We start from the raw sequence: 20,221 nt of genomic DNA, 5'->3' as shown, positions 1-20,221 counted from the left end.
GTGATGACTAGCAAGGAGATGCAGATGGTGAATTCCTCGGCTCCACATTTCTACAGGACTTCGCACCTGACAATAACTTTTCCTCCAACTGCTCTGTTTCCCTCTTGCCCTGTGTCAGAGGAAGACCAGGAGGCTCTCTGCCTTGTGTGATATTTCCTTTCCTCTCTCCCCACACCCACCCATTAAAATACATTTATTTAAAATCTGAAAAGGGAAATTCAGCCTGAATTCGTTTGTGTGACTGTGAATTTCTTAGAGGGACTTTTTAAAAGCATTCCTCATAGCATTTAATTAAACATGGACCATAAAAGAAAAATCAATGGAAATAAAACCCAGTGGAAAATGACATTGTTGTCAGAAAGAAAGATAAAATTGCATCATTAAAAATCTTGAATTCCTAAAATGATCAAATTATGTTAGGTTTCCAGAAACTGCCTCTTAGAGACAATGGCCATCCATTAAAAAAAGATTTAGTATTTAATATAACACTGAATACTCCAGTATTTTTCTAAGCTCTTTTATATTTGTACCTATTTTTCTTACACTGAAAAATCTTGATTCCTAAAAATGTTAACAAACTTACTCATTTGTTTTATTTCATAATATGTACAAAACTTTTAAAATTGTAACGCCAACATTAACAAAACAAACACAAAATGAAGTTTAAAATTTTATGTTTTTGCCTTTAGAATATATCCCACTCAAACTGTAGTCAGAGAACTATGTTTAAAAGCCCTCAAAATAAATATTTTCTCTGTGTAGTTATGTTGCTGAGATCCTTACACAAATTTTTAGGTTCTTCATTTGTTTCCGTTCGGTTTTCATTTTAAGGTTTGGGTTTTTTTTTCCCTTTTCTGGTTTTAAATAAACATTTACATCTTTCAAAATTAAAAATAAGAAGACATAGTGAGAGAAGTCCCAGGTCTATCCTTATCCCCCTCCATCCCAAAGGGAATGTTTTTTTAAATATCCAGTTTTTAAATCTATCACAGAGCGCTCTGATTTATAAATAAAAACAATTAACAGAGAGGCCTTTGGAAGAGAGGATTCCTTTCTGAGCAGGTGCTGTTTTCCCTCTGCTTGCTCTCGGGGGCCAGCTGAAGCCTGTTACCCGAGCTCCCTTTGTCAGAAACCCACGGCTCCACTCGCAACCTCTGCCACTGGGAGACTAGCCATTATTCTTTTTCAAGCTAGACTCATGAACCTGCTGGAATACTTCAAAGGAAAAACAAGTGCCTGTGCTACCTGCTTTCAAGATTTATTGTTTTTTAAATGCTACCTTGAGAAGTTGTTCTTCTGGGCTTGGGAAGGAAAGAGAGGCCTCCTGTGGGAGGGGGTCAACTTTCCCCACATCCCCAAGTGAACAGAAGCCAGCTCAGAAAGGCCAGGGAAATGGCAGGGGGAGCGGAGAATCTGGGGCCAACTGTAAAGTCGGCAAGGTCCAGTTCACAACGCCAGATCCAATTTTTAAAAATTCAAATTGCCCCCGAAAGAGCAAAATGGGTACAAAGTAAAAATGTTCTAAGTTTACTGTCCCGTGTTACTGCCAAAAACCCACTGCCATTTGGACATGCTATAAGAGCATTTCCTCGAAAGCCACATAAACTACATATTTTTTAATCAAATTAAGGTAGGAGGATACTGACAAAATTCTATATTGATGATAAAGTGTTTCAAATGACATTCTGCCCTTGGAGTTTCCCAGATGAAAAAAAAGCTGCGAAATGTGGTACAGGCAGCTGTTTCTCTAGTTCTGGTGTAAGAAAAGGCGTGTGTGGGTACCAACAGCCTGCCACAGCCTGGAGACACCCCCAGCTCTCCGAATCGGAGGTGACAATCACAGGCTTGGCTACAAATCACATGCTAGCCCACAACCAACACAGGCTGATTAGTGGGCACACTGGGTTTTGGCGCAAGGCACACGAGGTCTCCCAATGCCTGCTGGAGCTAAATCAGGGCCAAGAAGGGGGACGGCCCACGAGGACGCACTGAAAGCCAGTAATGTCCGCTACTACAGATCAAGCCACGCCCTGAAGCCCACCGGAAAGATGCTACCAAAGACAAGGAGACACCTGTCTGTGGACCCCCAAAGGGAACCACGAACCTCCAAACCTCTGCTCAGTGATTGGTGTCACTGCTTGAATTTAAGAAACCTGCAAGGAACAATCTGGGTCTTGCAAAACAGCCTAGTATTTATATTTAAAGAAAAAAAATCAATCTGGTTTTTATTTCCCTGCTTCCAGATCCCTTAAATAGTTTATTTCATTTGAAAATGGAAATTAGCTAATTCCACTGTTCTCTCAACTTTTTAGTTAGCTTGTATTAAGCTTACTGCAGTCATTCTTAATCCCTATATTGTCGATCTTATTACTTCACCCTACTTTCTCTTATTCCAGCATTCATTTACATTTTAACGATTTCACTTATCCACCCAGCAAATGTTTACTGATTGCCTTGTATGTATCAGCCACTGTTTCAGGTGCTGGGGGCGCAGTGGTAAACAAGATCTGAGCAAATTACATGAGACGCTTGGCAAACTCTTTTGGAAAGTGAATTTTTTAATTTTTGGTTATCCAATACATGAATATACAGTCTGCTCATCAGAAGGAAGCTTCTTCTTGTTTTGACTGTAGGACACATGAACAGTGCACAAAGCTTCTGCAAAGAAGTAAAAGTAGGGCTTCCCTGGTGGCGCAATGGTTAAGAACCTGTCTGCCAATGCAGGGGACATGGGTTCAAGCCCTGGTCTGGGAAGATCCCACATGCCACGGAGCAACTAAGCCCGTGCACCACAACTACTGAGCCTGTGCTCTAGAGCCTGAGGCCACAACTACTGAGCCCACGTGCCACAACTACTGAGCCCACGTGCTACAACTACTGAAGCCGGTGTGCCTAGAGCCCGTGCTCCGCAACAAGAGAAGCCACCGCAACGAGAAGCCTGTGGACCGCAACGAAGAGTAGCCCCCGCTCACCAAAACTAGAGAAAGCCCGCGCGCAGTAACGAAGACCCAATGCAGCCAAAAATAAATAAATAAAATAATTAAAAAAAAAAAAAGTGGGCTTCCCTGGTGGCGCAGTGGTTGAGAGTCCGCCTGCCGATGCAGGGGACACGGGTTCGTGCCCCGGTCTGGGAGGATCCCACATGCCGCGGAGCGGCTGGGCCCGTGAGCCATGGCCGCTGAGCCTGCGCGTCCGGAGCCTGTGCTCCGCAACGGGAGAGGCCGCAGCAGTGAGAGGCCCGCGTACCGGAAAAAAAAAAAAAAAAAAAGTAAAAGTAGCAACCACTTATAGAGGGCTTACTCAACGCCAGGGATTGTTCTAAGTTCTTTACCCATTTTAACCAAGTTAATCCTTCCAATGACCCTCTGGGTCATTATAATTATCTCCATTTTACAGATGAGAAAACTGAGGCCCAGCAAGCTTACATGACTTCTCTAAAGGCAGTCAGTGGTGGAGATGGCCTTGAACTCAGCAGTCTGGCTCAAGATAGCCTTTTTCTGACCCCGGTGGGGCTGAGGCCTCCTTAAGGTTTGCTTCTGACATAATGTAATTTAAAACAGCAGGAGGCAAGAAGAGGCGTTTGTTGGGAAAAGAATCATGTTGCAGACAGAACTGGCAATAAATATTCCTGATTGGCTGCCTGATAAGGATGGAATGGGGTTTGGAGAATTTCATACTCTCATGAAATAAACATGTGTTTTTTGACCTTCCAGAAGTGACAGAAACTATTCAAAGTATCCCATTTTTATCTTTTCCCCCTTTCAGCCTTCACTTTAGACTGTGCTGTTCTGGCAAAACCTTGCTCACAATTGGCTGTGGCTTCCCAAGGGCTAAAGAAATGCCCAGACACATATAACCTGGGAAACAGGGACACATCTACCTTTGGGAATATCAAAGGTCAGTCATGCTGCTTGCAAAAGCTTATAGCGTTCTGCACAAAAACCCCCTCACTGCATAAAGGTTGAAGATTTGCCAAAAGCCACAGAATTGGACCTTAACATCTTCTATAGGTACCTAATCAAACTGCCCCTCCTGATAAGTAAACTCCCATGTCTTGAATCCCAGGAACATTACACGTATTACAAACCGTGGTCCCCAGACCACAGCAACATCATCACCTGGGAGTCGGCTGCTGGATCACAATCTGCATTTTAACAAGAGCCCCAAGTAATCCATGTGAATGTTAAAATTGGAGAAGCGCTGGAATGGTCACTAATTCCATTTTCTAGCTATTTAAGGTGCTGGGAGGGGAGCTGTTGGTGACTCTCTATTGGTTATAAACACATCAATCTCTTGAAAGGTATATTCTCAGCCTCACCTTGTGATTTAACTTAAAACTATCTTCCTGATGCAATACAATCTTCAGTTCGTTTTTATGGTAGATCTAGACTTTTTACAATCCAATCATTCCTGTGTGAGCCGATATTAAGGCTTCAGACGTGCAAAACTACGTTTCTTATGAGACCCAGAAAGAAATGGTCAAGAGCCCCCCATGTGTACAATGACTCAACATTGGTGTCTTTTCTTCAGAGCAGGTTAATTACCTTTCCCAAATCCCAGCAACTCCCTTTAGCATAGACCACAAACATAAATCTCAGCCCAGCTCTGCCCAAGTTAACACAAAGCAATCAAAATAATAATAATAACAGCTACCATTCGTGTGGTGCTTACAACACGTCTGATGCTGTTTTGACAACTTAAAGTGTAAAACAAAATCACTTAATCCTCACAGCAACCGTATTTTACACATGAGGACAATGAAGCACAGAGAGGTTCAATGGTCTGCCCTAAGCCACACAGCTAGTTCATGGTGGTGATTCTAATCCAGGCCAGCTGTCTCCAGAGTCCACACTGGTAACCACACACCACATGGCCTCTCAGAGTCCAAATTAATGCTGCCCAGGCTTCCAAGCGTCCCTTATTCAAATGTTCTCATAATAAACACTGATCGGGCTTCCCTGGTGGCGCAGTGGTTAAGAATCTGCCTGCCAGTGCAGGAGACACGGGTTTGAGCCCTGGTCCGGGAAGATCCCACATGCCGCAGAGCAACTGGGCCCGCGCGCCACGACTACTGAGCCTGGGCTCTAGAGCCTGTGAACCACAACTTCTGAGCCCGCATGCCACAACTACTGAAGCCCGCCCACCTAGAGCCCAAGCTCCACAACAAGAGAAGCCACCGCAATGAGAAGCCCGCGCACCACAAGGAAGAGTAGCCCCCGCTCACCACAACTAGAGAAAAGCCCGCGTACAGCAGCGAAGACCCAATGCAGCCAAAAGTAAATATAATTAATTAATTAATTAATTTTAAAAAATAAAGCCTGATCACTTATTTAGGAGAATGTAATTCACTTCAGAGGTTTTAGTTGACAAAAAGAGAAAGAAAGGCCGGCAGCTACTAAGACATTATTTCACTAAGTTAAAACATTATTACGTCTGGTTTCTAATTCTTAGTTGGGATTGCAGGAGCACGTGGTCTGCTGCTTGGAAGTGCTCTAAAATGTCCCTCTGCCTGTAACTGGTACCAGCTCTGACATTAAAACTGCACTGTATTTTCTATAAATGAGAAGCAGTTGTAAATGTTAAGGATTCATGATATTGCTGGCTTTGATTATGCATTAAATCAGTGGTCTAATTTCTCTTTTTAGCTGCAGATAACTGTTTTTGTAAGTGAAATCTTCAAGACAATACCAATACATGTGACTGGGTAAAGCCTTGGGCTTTGGTTGAAGTGGAGAGAGGGAAATCTCTTGACCTTTACCATCTGCCTCAGTATCCCAAGAAGGCCCGTCCCTAGAGTCCTGAAAACACGGAATGAAAAACGCCACGGGCAACACAGTGAGCCGCCTCTCCTCTGTACCAATTCAGCTCTCCTTAGACCCTCCCTGCCTGACTCTATACACAAGGTGAGGTCCTCTGCCTTATACCTGAAAGACCTCACAGGACCCGTATTCTCCCCTGTGAAGCTGAAGAGAAGGAAACTCGACGCACAGTTGAAAAACGCACTGCCCAATGCTTGGCAAAACACGAATGGGTCACAGAAACGCAACGAAGGGTGACGTTTCCAACTGCAAAGTAACGTGGAGGCCTGCCAGGGCGTAGATAGCAGTCAGCTATATATGCTTATTAGGGAGTGAATTTTGATATTTTTTTCTTCAATCACTTCTGTCTGCGCTGGAAGCAAAGCAAAACAACACATACTCCTAGGCACAGTACAGGAAAAGAACTGCGGGTTACAGCGCAGGAAATACAAAAACCAGTTAAGTCCTAACCAGTAATCAGGATCAACCTCTTTATTTTTTTTTTTGCGGTACGCGGGCCTCTCACTGCTGTGGCCTCTCCCGTTGCGGAGCACAGGCTACGGACATGCAGGCTCAGCGGCCATGGCTCACAGGCCCAGCCGCTCCGCGGCATGTGGGATCTTCCCGGACTGGGGCATGAACCCGTGTCCCCTGCATTGGCAGGCGGATTCTCAGCCACTGCGCCACCAGGGAAGCCCAGGACCAACCTCTTAACCATGAAATGCATCCCACTGCCTGGCCATCACCCCTGTGGGTGCATATAAACAAAATTTAAATTTACATAAATTAGTATTTAAAATAGTTTTAAGTGCTGTTTGCACGAAGAGAATGGCAAAGTGGTTCCCAATATATTGATACCATTCAACAACAGGTAACAGACAACAGGTAGCATGTGTGGAACTGGAGGGGGGGCGGCCCTCCCAGATCCCCCCTTCCCATCCCTTTTAACCATTTCCGCCTAAGAGACCACACTACCGAGCTCACCACCAGGAACCTGGGCTCCAGGCAAGCAGTTCTGGTGTGCAATTAACACAGTACTGGCCATACCCTTTTCCTACCAAAATCTGTTCAGAAAGTTTAGCCAAAATTGATCTAATTTGATTAAAAGGTGGGACCTGGAACCGAAATATTACAAAGTCTCAGTTAAGAACAATGTACAGGGCATGGCGTGTGTGGATTAAATACACGTTCAAGTTAACTTTGTTAAAAACCTTTCTATGATGTCGTAGTGTGCTGTCCTTACTAAGTTGAGCATAAATAATTAAACCAATCTTCGGGGAGTGGAGTCAGTTTTGGTTTTTGTTTCTTAAACGAGGCACTCTAAAACTGCACTATAAACAAAAGGAAATAGGCTCAATCTGCACACATATTAAGATGAATCTTGAAAACTGCTTTTTTACCAAATTCTTTACATGAGCTTGCTTTCCTGTAATTTTCCTAACTCTAAAGGTTTGCACGTGGCAAAAAAAATTCTGGGTTCCCTTAGGTTGCATTTATTCTGACACCTCTGAAGCAAGTCCATCCCACGGGGCTTGAACCGTGACAAACCCGGTGAGAGCTGTCGACCCAGAGGGGGCCAGCCTCGCGTCGCTGCATACCTCAGCTTTCACGAACACACCACAGCAAGGCTTACCTTGATTCCCAGGGCTTCTCCAGAAATGACAGCAACAGTCACGGCCTCCTTATTGGGTTTAGGGATTTCGTTGCTTTTCAGTTCCTGGTACCGAGGCTCCACCATCTTCTGTGCGCTCGTCAAATTAACCCACAGTTGTAGGCCGTGGACTGGCTCCTCTGAGCAAGGCATCTCGGCGTGCACGATGCCCCGGCCCGCGGTCATCCACTGCAAACACCAGACCGACAAGAAGGAAGTGTGACCCGGCCTCTAGTGAGTCCACAGGTGGGATGACTACCACCTGGTAACTAAGTCAGGCACCTTACAAGTGCTGCTTTCCGAGGAATAACAAAACGACAGAGACAACTGCTGGGGCCCTTTCCAGTTTTCCAAACATGTCCCGTGCGATCAAATCGTCAGCTCTGGAATTCACACAAACGGAAGAACCTCCTCTTTGGCATCCCTGAGTCTGAGATTGCGCCCCTAGATGGGGAGTTGCAGGCAGAGAGTAAACTGAGAAGTGCTCTCGGGAGACGCATCTTAACAAGTGAAGAAAACAGGATTGGGCAGGGGGAGAAGCCAATCACCAATGCAGTTATTGTACAACGGAGGCCTCAGCCGAACCAACAGGGAGCCCTGGAGTCGGATGAAACTTCAGAATTGTCACAAATTGAGGCTTTCCTATCCCCACATCAGCAAACCCTTGACTGTGGGCCACCCTGCAGTAGCGAGCACAACCGTGGGAGAGGCAGTTCCCGGGACAGAGCGCAGCGCCCAGAATGGGATGCAGCTGAGAGCCATCAACAGCCGGTATTCGCAGCAGCTGGAGGACACGAGGCGGGCCTACAGGTACCCGTGGAGGCCCAAGGGACCCACCACACCATAGGCGGCTGACTTCAACACTGGGAACGGAGCCCTCACCACTTGGAGGAAGTTACTGCCTCTGCTGTTGTGCAGACTTTTCAAGCATTCATTTATTTCTTTACTAAGAGCACATGAGGGGCCAGCCCCAGATGCCAACCTCGGGATCTGGGGATAAAGGGATAGAACACAATAGGTAGGTTTCTTGCCCGTCTCAGCTTGGGTTCTCCCACAGAAGATCCTGAGACAAGGGCTCAAGTGCAGGGAGTATATCTGGAAAGTGGTACAGAAAGCACAAGTAGGGAAGAGTAGGAAGGGTGAGCCAGGCAAGGGAGAAAGCCACAAAGGGGGGTTAACCGGCAGGTTACACCTGTGGGCACCTGCGGCTCAATCCCACTGGGAACCATGCCGAGGCACGTTAGAATTGATGCATGGAGGGCGGAAGAATCCACTTCCGGGGTCACAAGCAGTCGAAGCTACGCTTTACATTCTGCTCCGGGGACAGGTTACCGTTGACTTTTGGCCATGACTCTTTGCCCTTTTGCTTTTCTGCCTCTCAGTCTCCTGTTCACTGAAACACCACGATTCAAATATTTGCAGATGTCATCCCCCCAAATATGTAAATGATCCCAGAAAGTACCTGTATAGAGTCCACACTTATAAAAACTGGCAAAGATGACCCAAGCACTTCCTGGGGATTTTAATGGTAACACATCTCAGACAGGACTAGGATGGTGGCCGGGTTTGGGTCATGCTCTTTAAGTGACAACACCTACCCCTGCAAATGGACTGCAAGATAAATAGAAAATTGTCTCAAAGGCAGCAGAGAGATCTAGAAAGATGAGGACGGAAACTGGCGCAGTGAATGTGGCAGCAACTGGGACATCATGAGTGACCGTGACCTGAACAGCTTCAGGAAAGGTTTGGGGGGCAGTGCTGAGAGGCCAACCCTGATTTCAGTGAGTGGAGGATGGGATGGAAGAGAAGGAAGCCGAGACAGTGACTTGTGATTACTTTTTTCAGAAACGTCAGGAAGAGCCCTACGTGGGAGCTAAAAACTGACTGTGAGGGCCCAGGGAAGCATGAGAGAGGAATACAAGGGACCTGTGCAGGTTTTCAGGCGGAGTGCAAGAAGCCATAGAAAGGGACCAGTCCAAGATGTAACAGACAGAGCAGGGGACGCGGGAAGCTACCAGAAGTGGGTGGGATGGAGCAGCCACACCCAAGGACTATGAAACCATCAGCCATTCCTCATCTTGGCCATACCTGCAGGTCTCCAGGGTTCAACTGACCAGTGTGTCCACAGAAGTCTTCATGGGCCATGCTGCCCCCTTTCAGGAGGTAAGATACCTTTGGAAAAAAAAAAAAAAACCAGAAGAAAAAGTAGGTGTTGGAGGGCTGTGAAGAGTTGTTCACTTTTTCCACTGAAAATGTGTTGACCAAAGTATCAGGAGCAACTAAGATGGTTGAGCGAGCTGAGGGGATGAACCTCAGTGACAGGGCCATGCTAGCCCGGGCAACATCTTTGAGAGAATTTCAATTGGGAGCCCCTTCCTCCAGGCAGATGCAGCCCGGAGCAAGCAGAGCTCCCAGCTGGGTGAGAGGGGCCGCCACTCATACCCTCAGCCTGCCGGGATGAGGCCCTGCCACCGTGGGTCCCAGAGCCCAGGGTGAAAGAGAGGCAGCTCCTGTTGAAACAGCAGGAGCCTTGTTACCAAGGCCACGTTCACCCAGGTGTGTGGGATGACAGATCTCAGGCCTCCACACCTTGCTTTACAGGCTGATATGAGAAATCCAAAGGACGTGTCTTTCCAACACCAGGCACACACACTCACGAGGCATTCAATAAATGCTGGCGAGATATGTCAAATGAATTCATAGAAATTACAGTCAACTTTTCCAGAGGCAAGACCGTACTAAATCTAAAAGCATTGTCCGTGTTGAAATTCTGTGTTGTCCGTCACGGTAGCCACTAGCCACAAGTGGCTACGTTTAAAATAATTAAACAAAATAAAAAATTCAGCTGCACTAGTCACATTTCGCAGGTTCAACAGCCCCATGTGCCTAGTGGCCACCACAGTGGACAGCGCAGATTATAACGCATTTCCATCTTTAAAGAAAGTTCTATTTGACGACACTGATCTTGGTAAATAAATCTGAGTATCAGCAGCCATCTATGGTAGGCGTTCTGTGCAGGGAGCAAAACCTTCCCGGGAGCGTCTGCAATCACAGTACCTCTTGGCAGAACGAAATATCACCGATTCTAAACAGCACTAGAAAATCGAGCCCTTCTTATTTCATGATTTCACTAAACGGAAAAATCAAGCAGCTCTACAATTCTCATTTTAAAAACGATTGTGATTATCCTAACTAACAAAAATGAAAAAGACACCCAACTACTTAGCATTTTAAACTACCCCAGGGACATGGTAACATCTGAAATGTAAGATTTAACACTGAAAGATCAAAACGCCGTTTGTACGTTGGTGCTAGGGTCCTCTCTGTACCACTCTATTTAGATTCGACTTTCCATTTTGCTCATTTTGTACACACTTATGAAATTCATCTGTAATGCCAACAAGAAATACCGATCAGCCACAACAGTTCTGAAAGGTGTCTGCAAAACCATGTTTACTGGCAAACCACGCGTGGCTCCCCGCCTCAGGCTTACGGGTGACAACTCTGATCATTTGCATCATTGGATGAAGTTTTCACATTCTAGCTATCCAAAAGCTTTCTTTAAAGCTTAATGTGTTTATCTGTTTTAACCTTGGAAACTGTACTTCAAAACTCTCTTTAACCATTATTAACTGAGCAAACCAGAAAATGCAGTCTTCAATTAAAATCCCAACATCTCTTGTACTTAAGCCAGATCTAATTTTCGCTCAAAGACTCATTCCACCAAATATAACAATTTAAGTCACTACTTAAAAAGAGTAAATAATACTTTTTAAGCAACAAATCACAAATCTCTAAAACCACAAAAAGAAAGAGTAGAAATATTATATTTCAACAGGAAAGAAAAACAAAACAAAATATACCTGAGGTAAGAGAAGAGAAAATATCTATGAAGGTTTCAGCATATATATCAGATACTACTGTTTTACACAAATAAGATTATTTCCTCCTCCATACAAGAACGCATTATGTATATCTAGGCCAGATTGTTTTTGCAGTCTGTTTTTGCTGTATCCTAAGGCATAAAAAGTATATCTAATCTTTTTTAATATGAAAATTCAAAAAGTTGTTTCATAACCTATAAGTGGCAATGGGTTTCTGATCATTTTCCTATACATTTGTGTATTTAGGAACTAGCCAAAAGATTATCAATTCATAGATGTAAAACTTACAACAGAATAATTTTTAAATGATAAAGATTTATGAATTCCTTGAACAAATAGTCATTGAGGTCTTCCAATGGAAACGACACAGAAAATATCAATAATTTTTTTCATGAAGCTCATATTCTCATGCAGAAGAGAGTAATTGGGAGTAAAATATGGAGTAAGGGTCCTGCTGGGTAAGTACAGGGTCGTGTGAGGAGCACAGGAAGGATTTAGCTCACACTTGGGTGCCAGATAAAGCTTCTCGGAGGAAGTGAGTCCTAAGGAGGGAAGGGAGTAAACCAGACAAAAAGAGATGGCAGTGAAGGTGGGCCAGGAGTGTGTTTCAGGCACATGTGAAGACCAAGAAGTGAGGGAGATCATGACTCACTCAAAGAGCACGAATGGCAAGAGATAAGCCTAGAGAGACGAGAAGGGGCCACAAAATAAAACCAAGATTGCACTAACACTAGATTCAGCCATGACCTTGGTCTCCTATATCAATGTGACCCCTGCTCCATCAGCAGGGTAGGACCTTCCACACAGTGTTAGGGAAAACCTCCGCTGCCCTTGGTGATATCTCCCTCCCCATGGAGGGTACTCCATTACCATTAACACTCCTCAACTCTTGCTGTATCTCACCCACCCCTCCATAGTGGGAAGGAAACAGCTTGATCTGATTGGTGGACTTGAAAGCAGCAGCTGCGCTCGCATAGCTGAACCCTGCTTCTCCTCTTCCTCTTTGGGAATCAGCCTGCCACAGGAGGTCAGGGTCCTCTTCCGCTCTTTGCCTCTGTGAGAAGGGCCAGCCCCCATGGCAGTGGCCTGCAGGGTTCCAGCACAGCCAGTGAGGTCTGAATAGAGTGTGCCGCAGTTTCAGGTGCTGTGTTCAGAAGCCCGGCTGCCTGCTGATGTAAGCCACATTCGACAGTATCAGCTTTACTGGAAATAAAGGTCTAGTTTTGTCCGCTATCTTTCTTACTCTTTCATCTCAACTGGTTCGGAATTCAGGCTAGGAAAGCAGGCCGTCGTTTATTCTGCCTCTTCATATTCCCAACTCAGGGCAATTTAAGACCTGGTACTGTCGTGCTCTTGAAATCTTATACTGCAGCCTTATAAGAAACCCACCTCTTCTGGAGCAAATTTTATTGAGTGCCGGATCTTGAAACCAAGTATTTGTAGAGCACCGACTACAGCGCAAATCAAGCTGGCTGACACGAGGGCTCTTCGTGTGTCATCCTGCAGAACAGTGCCACTGAGGTATACTGCGTACAGAATGGCCTTGGTAGCAACCTTTATCCCAGCAAGTGACAGGCAGATGGCTACAGACACTGGAGGGTCTAGATTGTGGTTAATTTTATGTGTCAACTTGGCTCGGCTAAGGGATGCCCAGATAGCTGGTAAAACATTATTTCTGGGTGTGTCTGTGAAGGTGTTTCTGAATGAGGTTAGCATTTGAATCAGCAGACTGAGGAAAGAAGATCCACCATCGCCAGTGTGGGTGGGGCACCATCCAATCTGTTGAGGGCTCGAATAGAACAAAAAGGTGGAGGAAGGCTGACCTGTTGCTCTCTCTTCTTCAGCTGGGACGACCATCTTCTGCCCTCAGACATCAAAGCTCCTGGTTCTCAGCCTTCAGATTCTGGGCCTCGGCCTGAATCATACCACCAGCTTTCCTGGTTCGCCAGCTGGTAGACGGTAGACTGTGACATTTCCCCACCTTCCTTAATCACACGAGCCAATTCCTATAATAAATCTCCTCTTACATTATCTCTATATGTCCAATTGGTTCTGTTTCTCTGGAGAACCCTGACTAGATTTGAAGTCTAAAAGCCCCTCCTGGAAACTTGCTATGGTAATGGCAACAGTGCAACGCTGGCACGGGAACAAAGGAGGTCCATTTGTAGGGGAAATTAACATAAAATGAGAGCAATTTCAAATCAGTGGGGCAAGGATGCCTTTTCCAATAAACAGTATTGGAACAAGTGACTGACCATATGATATAGGACTAGAAGAATGTTCACGACCTAACAGTTGAGAGCTATATTGTATTCGGCCGGCATACTAAGGACCTCAAGCCCGCGAGGCAGCATCTCAAGTAAACCTGAGAAACTGCTCGGAGGAGGCGCGCGGGGGTGGGGGGGCGGCAGGATATATAGGGGTTTTGCAGCAAAGGGCAGGTAGTCTGAACGTCAAAAGATTATTGTTAGATTATTGTTAAAGAAAACCGGATATCTCACGTGAAGGAATTTAGGGCTTTTCTATGTATGGGAAGATGCAAGAGTCTGGGCTCGCTGAAACCATTCCTTTGATACGCGCCTCAGCTCTCTGGGGCCGGTATCCTGTGCTTTCCCATCCCGAGTTCCCTCAGGGCTCACTGTGGGGAGTGGCTGCAGTCTGACGGCTGCTGGATGGCAGGTATTCTTTTCAGCCCCGAGTTTCCTCAGGGCTCACCGGCTCACCAAGGCGGTGGCTGCAATCCCAGAGGATTGTGACATCCTTTGTTTACAGATATGGCAGGAAGTATTCTACTTCTCAGAGAAAAGAGAGTAAGCCCCCACTACATGCAGAAACGTGTTCCAAATGGATTAAGGATTTTAAAAATACACTTAGAAGACTTAAATCTAAGGAGACAACAAGAATCCAAAATGTCTGCACAAATCCATCTCAGCAATGTTTATTATGATGGCAAAAAGACAGAAACAATCTGGACAACGGGTTAATAGGGTACACTTAGCTAAATAATGGTACAGCCATACAAGAGGATATTATTATGCACCTGTTAAAAAGTGATACAGATCTCTATTCACTGGTTCAGAAAAACGAAATATTATTTAATCAAAAAAGCAGGCTACAGAGCAGCAATTGTATTTAAAGGGTCAAAGGCAACAATGCATTTAAATGGGTTCATTCAAATAAAACTGTAGCCCGTCATGCTGTATACGTATGTAAGTGCCTGGATGGACACATGTCAAAATGTGAACAAAGGTCATCTCCAAAAGGTGGAAATGCAAGTACGTTTTATTACCTGCTTTCTTTTCTGCTGGTCTACGTTTTCTGCAATGAGTAGTTTACTTGTTTACAATGGAAACTTTTTTTATTTTGGGAAAATAAAAAGATGTTGCCACTAATCAGTGAATGAAAGTAAGTGATGTGCTTTATTGTGCATAGATGCTGGCGAATATTGGTTCCCTGTGTGGGTAAACTGGGGCTGGAAGGAAGGCAACAAGACGTAAGGCAAAACACTAAGAAACAGAATAACTCCCTGTTACCTGTGAAGACCACATAGCTACCTCTGACTTTAATATGCTGCTAGATGGGAAAGATCTGGAATTCTTATAGAGGGCACTCATGCAAAAATAAGAATTAAGCACTTAGGACTCCATACAAAGCTTAAGAATTTCAGAGGACAAATAAAAAGCTTCCAAATTTCATACAACCAGCCAAACTACACTGAGCAGTGTCTAGAATTGCTTTCCTTTTCCTGTTATTCATGTACTTTTAATTAAAATAACTGCATAATAAAGGCAAATTTCTTTCTGTTTGGGCTGAAGCTCCCCTTTGGCTTCTCAAAGGAGTCTCTTTCAAATCATGTTCTTTCCCTCCCCAAAGATCTTTCAATTATCCAAGCCTAGGGACTTTCAAGTTGTTAATCATCTAAAAATATGTCAGGCAACTTTCAAAAGTAAATTGTCAGGAACATGAGTCATTTAAAGATGAAAATTTACATGGATATCAAAAGAGTTTTTTTTTGTTTGTTTGGGTTTTTTTTTTTTTTTGCAAATTTTATTTTAGGGAGCAGTTCCAACACTGTTTCTAAAAGACTGAGGAGACCATTACTGCCCCCTTTTCCCCCTACCTTTGCGGTGTGGATGTCCTCTTTTCTCTGGCAATACACAAGTAAACAGCATCTCCCCTATCCTAAATAAAATCTGAATTAGAGAAGTCTGGCCAACGACGCTTTACTGAGTCCGTAATGCTTACCTTTTACTACTTAAAGCAAAAAACACGCTTTTAGCATTTGGGGAAAGAAAAATCAGAAACCCAGGAAATTTTATTTACTATCTTTTATTTATTTATTTATTTTTGCTAAGTGCTGTAAATGTTACACTGAGACCTTAAGGATAAATTAAGGTCTGCAGAGGATTAAAAAAAAAACAAACCTCAGGCAGTACTTTGAGAACTGACATGATCCACATGATTTTTTAGGCCATTACATAATCGCAAACACCTGGAGAACTGCCGTGGGTGGTTGACGGGATTGAGAATGTTATGTTTAAACTGGAGACTTGCATGTGTCTAATTAAGTAAGAAATCTGTAATTTGAAACAGGTGTTTTCTTAAAGGACTTGACGTGCTTCCTGGTCCTGCTGCATCCTTTCCTGGTCCTAAACTTTCCACGGTCTTTACGAAATATTTGTGCTTCCTTGTCAGTTCTTATTTGTTTGTGTGTTTGTTTGTATTTGGAAAGAGAAAGACACAAACCCACAACAGTAATGAAAGTAAAGCATCACCTGCAGTATGAAGTTTAGAGAAGGTGTACCTCAAGGGGCTATAAATGAATCCTGAAGAACTATGGCACCCAACAGAGGTTGTGGTTTCTGGTTGGTATTCAGGAAGAAGAGTGTCACGACCTCATTCCCTGTTGCAGATGCAAAACGCATTCTTTAAAAGAAAAAGGTTATATTATAGATTAAACTCTGTCTTCTTTTAATTTCCATTTGCCCTAAAATGGTGCCCCTTTCTCTATTGGTAGCTGAGTAGGAAAAAGAGAAAAACAAAACAAAAACACGGGTTGAGGTCATGGCTGATGAGAGAGGCCGGCAAGGAACATCTTGCGTAATCGAAGCGGCTAACTCGTCTTCAAGGACAGAAACAGCATGTTTGAATCCATACAATCCAGGACCCGACTTATTTTACAAAAATGTCTTAATTTCTTGAGCAATCACTGAGAAACCTAGAAATTCACACCCCGCCCCCAAGTTGGCTCATCCAATCACGACCCCACAAAAACACCTTCTCAAGTGCCAGAAGGTGGTTTGCACAAAAGAGGAAAAGAGAAGCAACATGGTTTAGGTATTCAGCCAAGGAGCAAACCCAAACCTTTTAACAGTCGGCCACAACCCCCGGAGACGCCCCCTGCTGGTGAAGCCCTGCCTCGGGAGCCACTCAGGCACTGGAGCCTGGGTGGGAACCTTGGCTTTGCCACTTATTTGCCAGGTGTGAGATGTGGGGTGAAGTCCTTAACTTCTCGGAGGCTCAGTTTCTTCACTTACAACAAGGACCTAGGCAATGAGCTCACCGTGGGTGGTGAGGGATAACCCAGGTGATGTGTGCAAAGCACATAACAATGTGCAAAGCACATAACAAGTGTTCAGTAAGTTCTAGAATCAGCACGTTTGCCACATTCCTCGAGCAGAGATCCTGTTCACGGGTCCTCCCTCTGGTCCTCACTGGAGCTTCCTGGAATGATTTCCCCCGATATTCTCATGGTTTGCGTCCTTACTTCGTTCAGGCCTCTGCTCAAATATCACTGCCTAGGGACTTCCCTGGCAGTCCAGTGGTTAAGACTTAGCCTTCCAATGCAGGGGGTGTGGATTCGATCCCTGGTCAGGGAGCTAAGATCCCACATGCCTCATGGCCAAAAAACCAAAACATAAAACAGAAGCAATACTGTAACAAATTCAATAAAGACTTTAAAAATGATCCACATCGGGCTTCCCTGGTGGCGCAGTGGTTGAGAGTCCGCCTGCCAATGCAGGGGACATGGGTTCGTGCCCTGGTCTGGGAAGATCCCACATGCCGCGGAGTGGCTAGGCCCGTGAGCCATGGCCGCTGAGCCTGCGCGTCCAGAGCCTGTGCTCTGCAATGGGAGAGGCCACAACAGTGAGAGGCCTGCGTCCCGCAAAAAAAAAAAAAAAAAAAAAAAAAGATCCACATCAAAAAAAAAATGTCACTGCCTAAAAGAGGCCACCCCCAACCAGGTCATCTAATTGGTCAATCTATTCTCAATCCTCCTACTCTGTTTCTTCTTCCTAGCTTTTTCATGAAGGGCACTATATTATATAATTATTTGGTTATTCATTTATTGTCTGTCTTCCCTAAGAAAATGCAACCTCCCTGAAGGCTAGAACATATAGTTGACACTGAAGATAGATAGATGGAAGGAAGGAAGGGAGGGAGGGAGCGAAGGAGGGAGGGCAGCACCTTTTATTTGCACAGCATTTCAGCACTTAAAAAGCATACGATCCTGGGAATATATTATCACCTACACGATATTGATGAAAACATTGTGGCTTAGTGTGATTAAGTTTACACCATTAATAGTAGCAGAGAAAGGACTTAACATTTTCTGTCTCTGAGAATAAAACTATTTTCACTCTCCCACAGTGTCCCACAAATGCTGGCGCCATCTTGGCAGTAACAAAGGTGTTGTGAGCACGGCGGCTGCCTTGGAGGAGACAGCTGATGGCAAATGCAAGAGGAGCCAGGGCTGCCAACTGCGAGGGCTTCAGGCAACCTGGCACCTCTGGCAAAGAAAGGGTCCTTGCTATTGTACACAAGGCTGAAAACAGGCCTCGGGATTCCCAGGTGAAGTGGAGAAGAGGTTGATGGAGGGACAGGCAGCCGTGTGATCCCGCGATGAGGTGATCGTGGGATCTTTCTTTGGTGTGGACGTTGACAAGTTCTACCCAACAACGTCTAACTACAGAGCAATGAACAAGTGACTTGAAAGCAATTTTCCTTTTCTACTTTTCTGTTGCTCCCCTCACAAAAGTCTCCCAAATTTACTCATTTTCCTTTCACCCTGAATAAAATTTCAGACATGCACATCGAGGTTCTAAGATGATCACATTCCCAAATCTACTCAGGCTGAATTGCAAACTTCCTGAGAATCTTCCAGCTGCTTCTAGAACCCCAGATTCAGACATGCCCTTCCTCTTCAAACTCCACTCAGGATTCAACCCTTTGGGGGAATCTCTTCAGACAAACTACCCCTGGCTCCCCATGTCGTCAGGCCAGCCTCTTAACTGATACCACCTACATCTCGTAAAACTGTGGTCAAGGCGTTCACGTCCATTGTTTCATTTCCCATGTTATACTGAAGGGGCTTCTAGGGAATGGTGTGCCAGCTTCTAAAATTACCCCAATTTCCCACATACAAAAGCACTATGTCTGTACCCAGCGGAAAGTGGGTAGTTGGAAGCACTGTTGCTTAAGAGTGCCCTCTGCTGATCCTTATGACGTGTGTTCACTGTTTTTCTAAAATCAGTTCTCGCCAAACCAGGGAGCTGTCTGGCTAAAAGATCCACCGATGACTAAGTATGTCTTCCAGCCCGAGCGTGTTGTCTCTGCTCAAAGACCACGTGTCCATGGGGCAGGCTGCCCTCTATTCATCAAGGGAGGGGATGTGTCGTGGTGTACAAGTGCGTTTTCCTCTAGTTAAAAGCTGTCAAGGCCAACACCCAAGAAAGAAAGGCCTGAAACGCTCCTCCGCACACATGGTCCTAGGCAGGCTTGGGGCTCATGGGGCTCACAGGGCTCTTACAGAGACAGAGTTAAGGGAATCATGTTGATTTCCCTCTTGTTTTAATATTTTGTTAAAATTTCATTATAATAATATTTAATTAAGCAGCTGACACCTTTTGGTGAGTGATTTCTTATTATTCCTGATTCAATTCATTGAAAGGATCTAATTTCTGAATGTTTCAGTGAATGTGTTCATTGCACTTGATGTTACTGGGCCACAGTTCTTGGGATTTGGGACTTCAAGAAGCAATAAAACACTTTATAATAAGGGGGTGTGATACAGGGATGCCAATTTTTGTCTTTCTTTTGTCTTTTTAAATAATCCTTTAATTTTGGAATATTTTTAAATCTCTTTTTCTTTTTATTTCATTTCAGCCTGCACAAGAGAAAATGTCATCACAAACTCATAAACGGGAAGTTAGAAAGCACCCAAGGGGAACACAGTGATTATCCCTTCCCTACCTTCAGGGAGCTACTGGTAACTCCAGCAGGGAGGACACTACTAAAACATGTAGCTAAGAGAAGCAAATGTTGCAGAGAAGTACAGTTAGTCCCACTGGACACAGAAGAAAGATCAATCCTGATGACGATGAATCTAGAGGAATGGAGGAGTAACTCATGGAGAAGGCCACCCCCCAGCTGGTCCCTAAAGGACTGAAATATTGGGGAAAAGCTGGGGTGGGTGGGGCAAAACGGTACAGAGAAGGAGGAAAAGAATCTTTAGGTTGTAACAAAAGGTCATAAGCAACTAAAGCACCATTTTGTTAATTATCATGTTATTCCTAATCATGAATGGTCTCCTTGTGGCTACAAGAAGTTAAATGATTGGTCCTTAAATATCCTGGCAGTCAACCAACCCAATCCATTTCCTCATTATACCGGAAGTTCAGAGGAGAAGTGAGAGCATTACTTTGCACTTATGGGCAAGAAAATCCAGGTCCCTGAACCATGAGAGCAGCGGGTCCCACACTAAGTAACAGAAAGAGTATGAGGTGCTCACAGTTCGAGGATCTGTGCCACCTGTGCAACCTCACTTCAAATGCTGTGAACGTGTCTATGTATTGAAAGACGATCAGATGTACAGAATGGGAACTTTG

At 44.7% G+C, this 20,221-nt stretch overlaps 1 protein-coding gene across 1 annotated transcript in view; it reads right to left on the bottom strand.

Annotated features, from left to right (window-relative positions):
• Positions 1-20,221, bottom strand: part of PIR (pirin) — a 103,867-nt gene that overhangs the window by 52,799 nt on the left and 30,847 nt on the right. Inside the window, 2 exon segments of the mRNA XM_081221947.1 lie at positions 7,432-7,638; positions 9,538-9,621. Of these exon segments, the coding sequence (XP_081078073.1) occupies positions 7,432-7,638; positions 9,538-9,621 (291 nt within the window).

Source organism: Mesoplodon bidens, assembly GCF_964165515.1.
Source record: "Mesoplodon bidens genome assembly, chromosome: X".
NCBI classification, from domain to species: domain Eukaryota; kingdom Metazoa; phylum Chordata; class Mammalia; order Artiodactyla; family Ziphiidae; genus Mesoplodon; species Mesoplodon bidens.
This window is presented reverse-complemented; position numbering and strand designations above follow the sequence as displayed.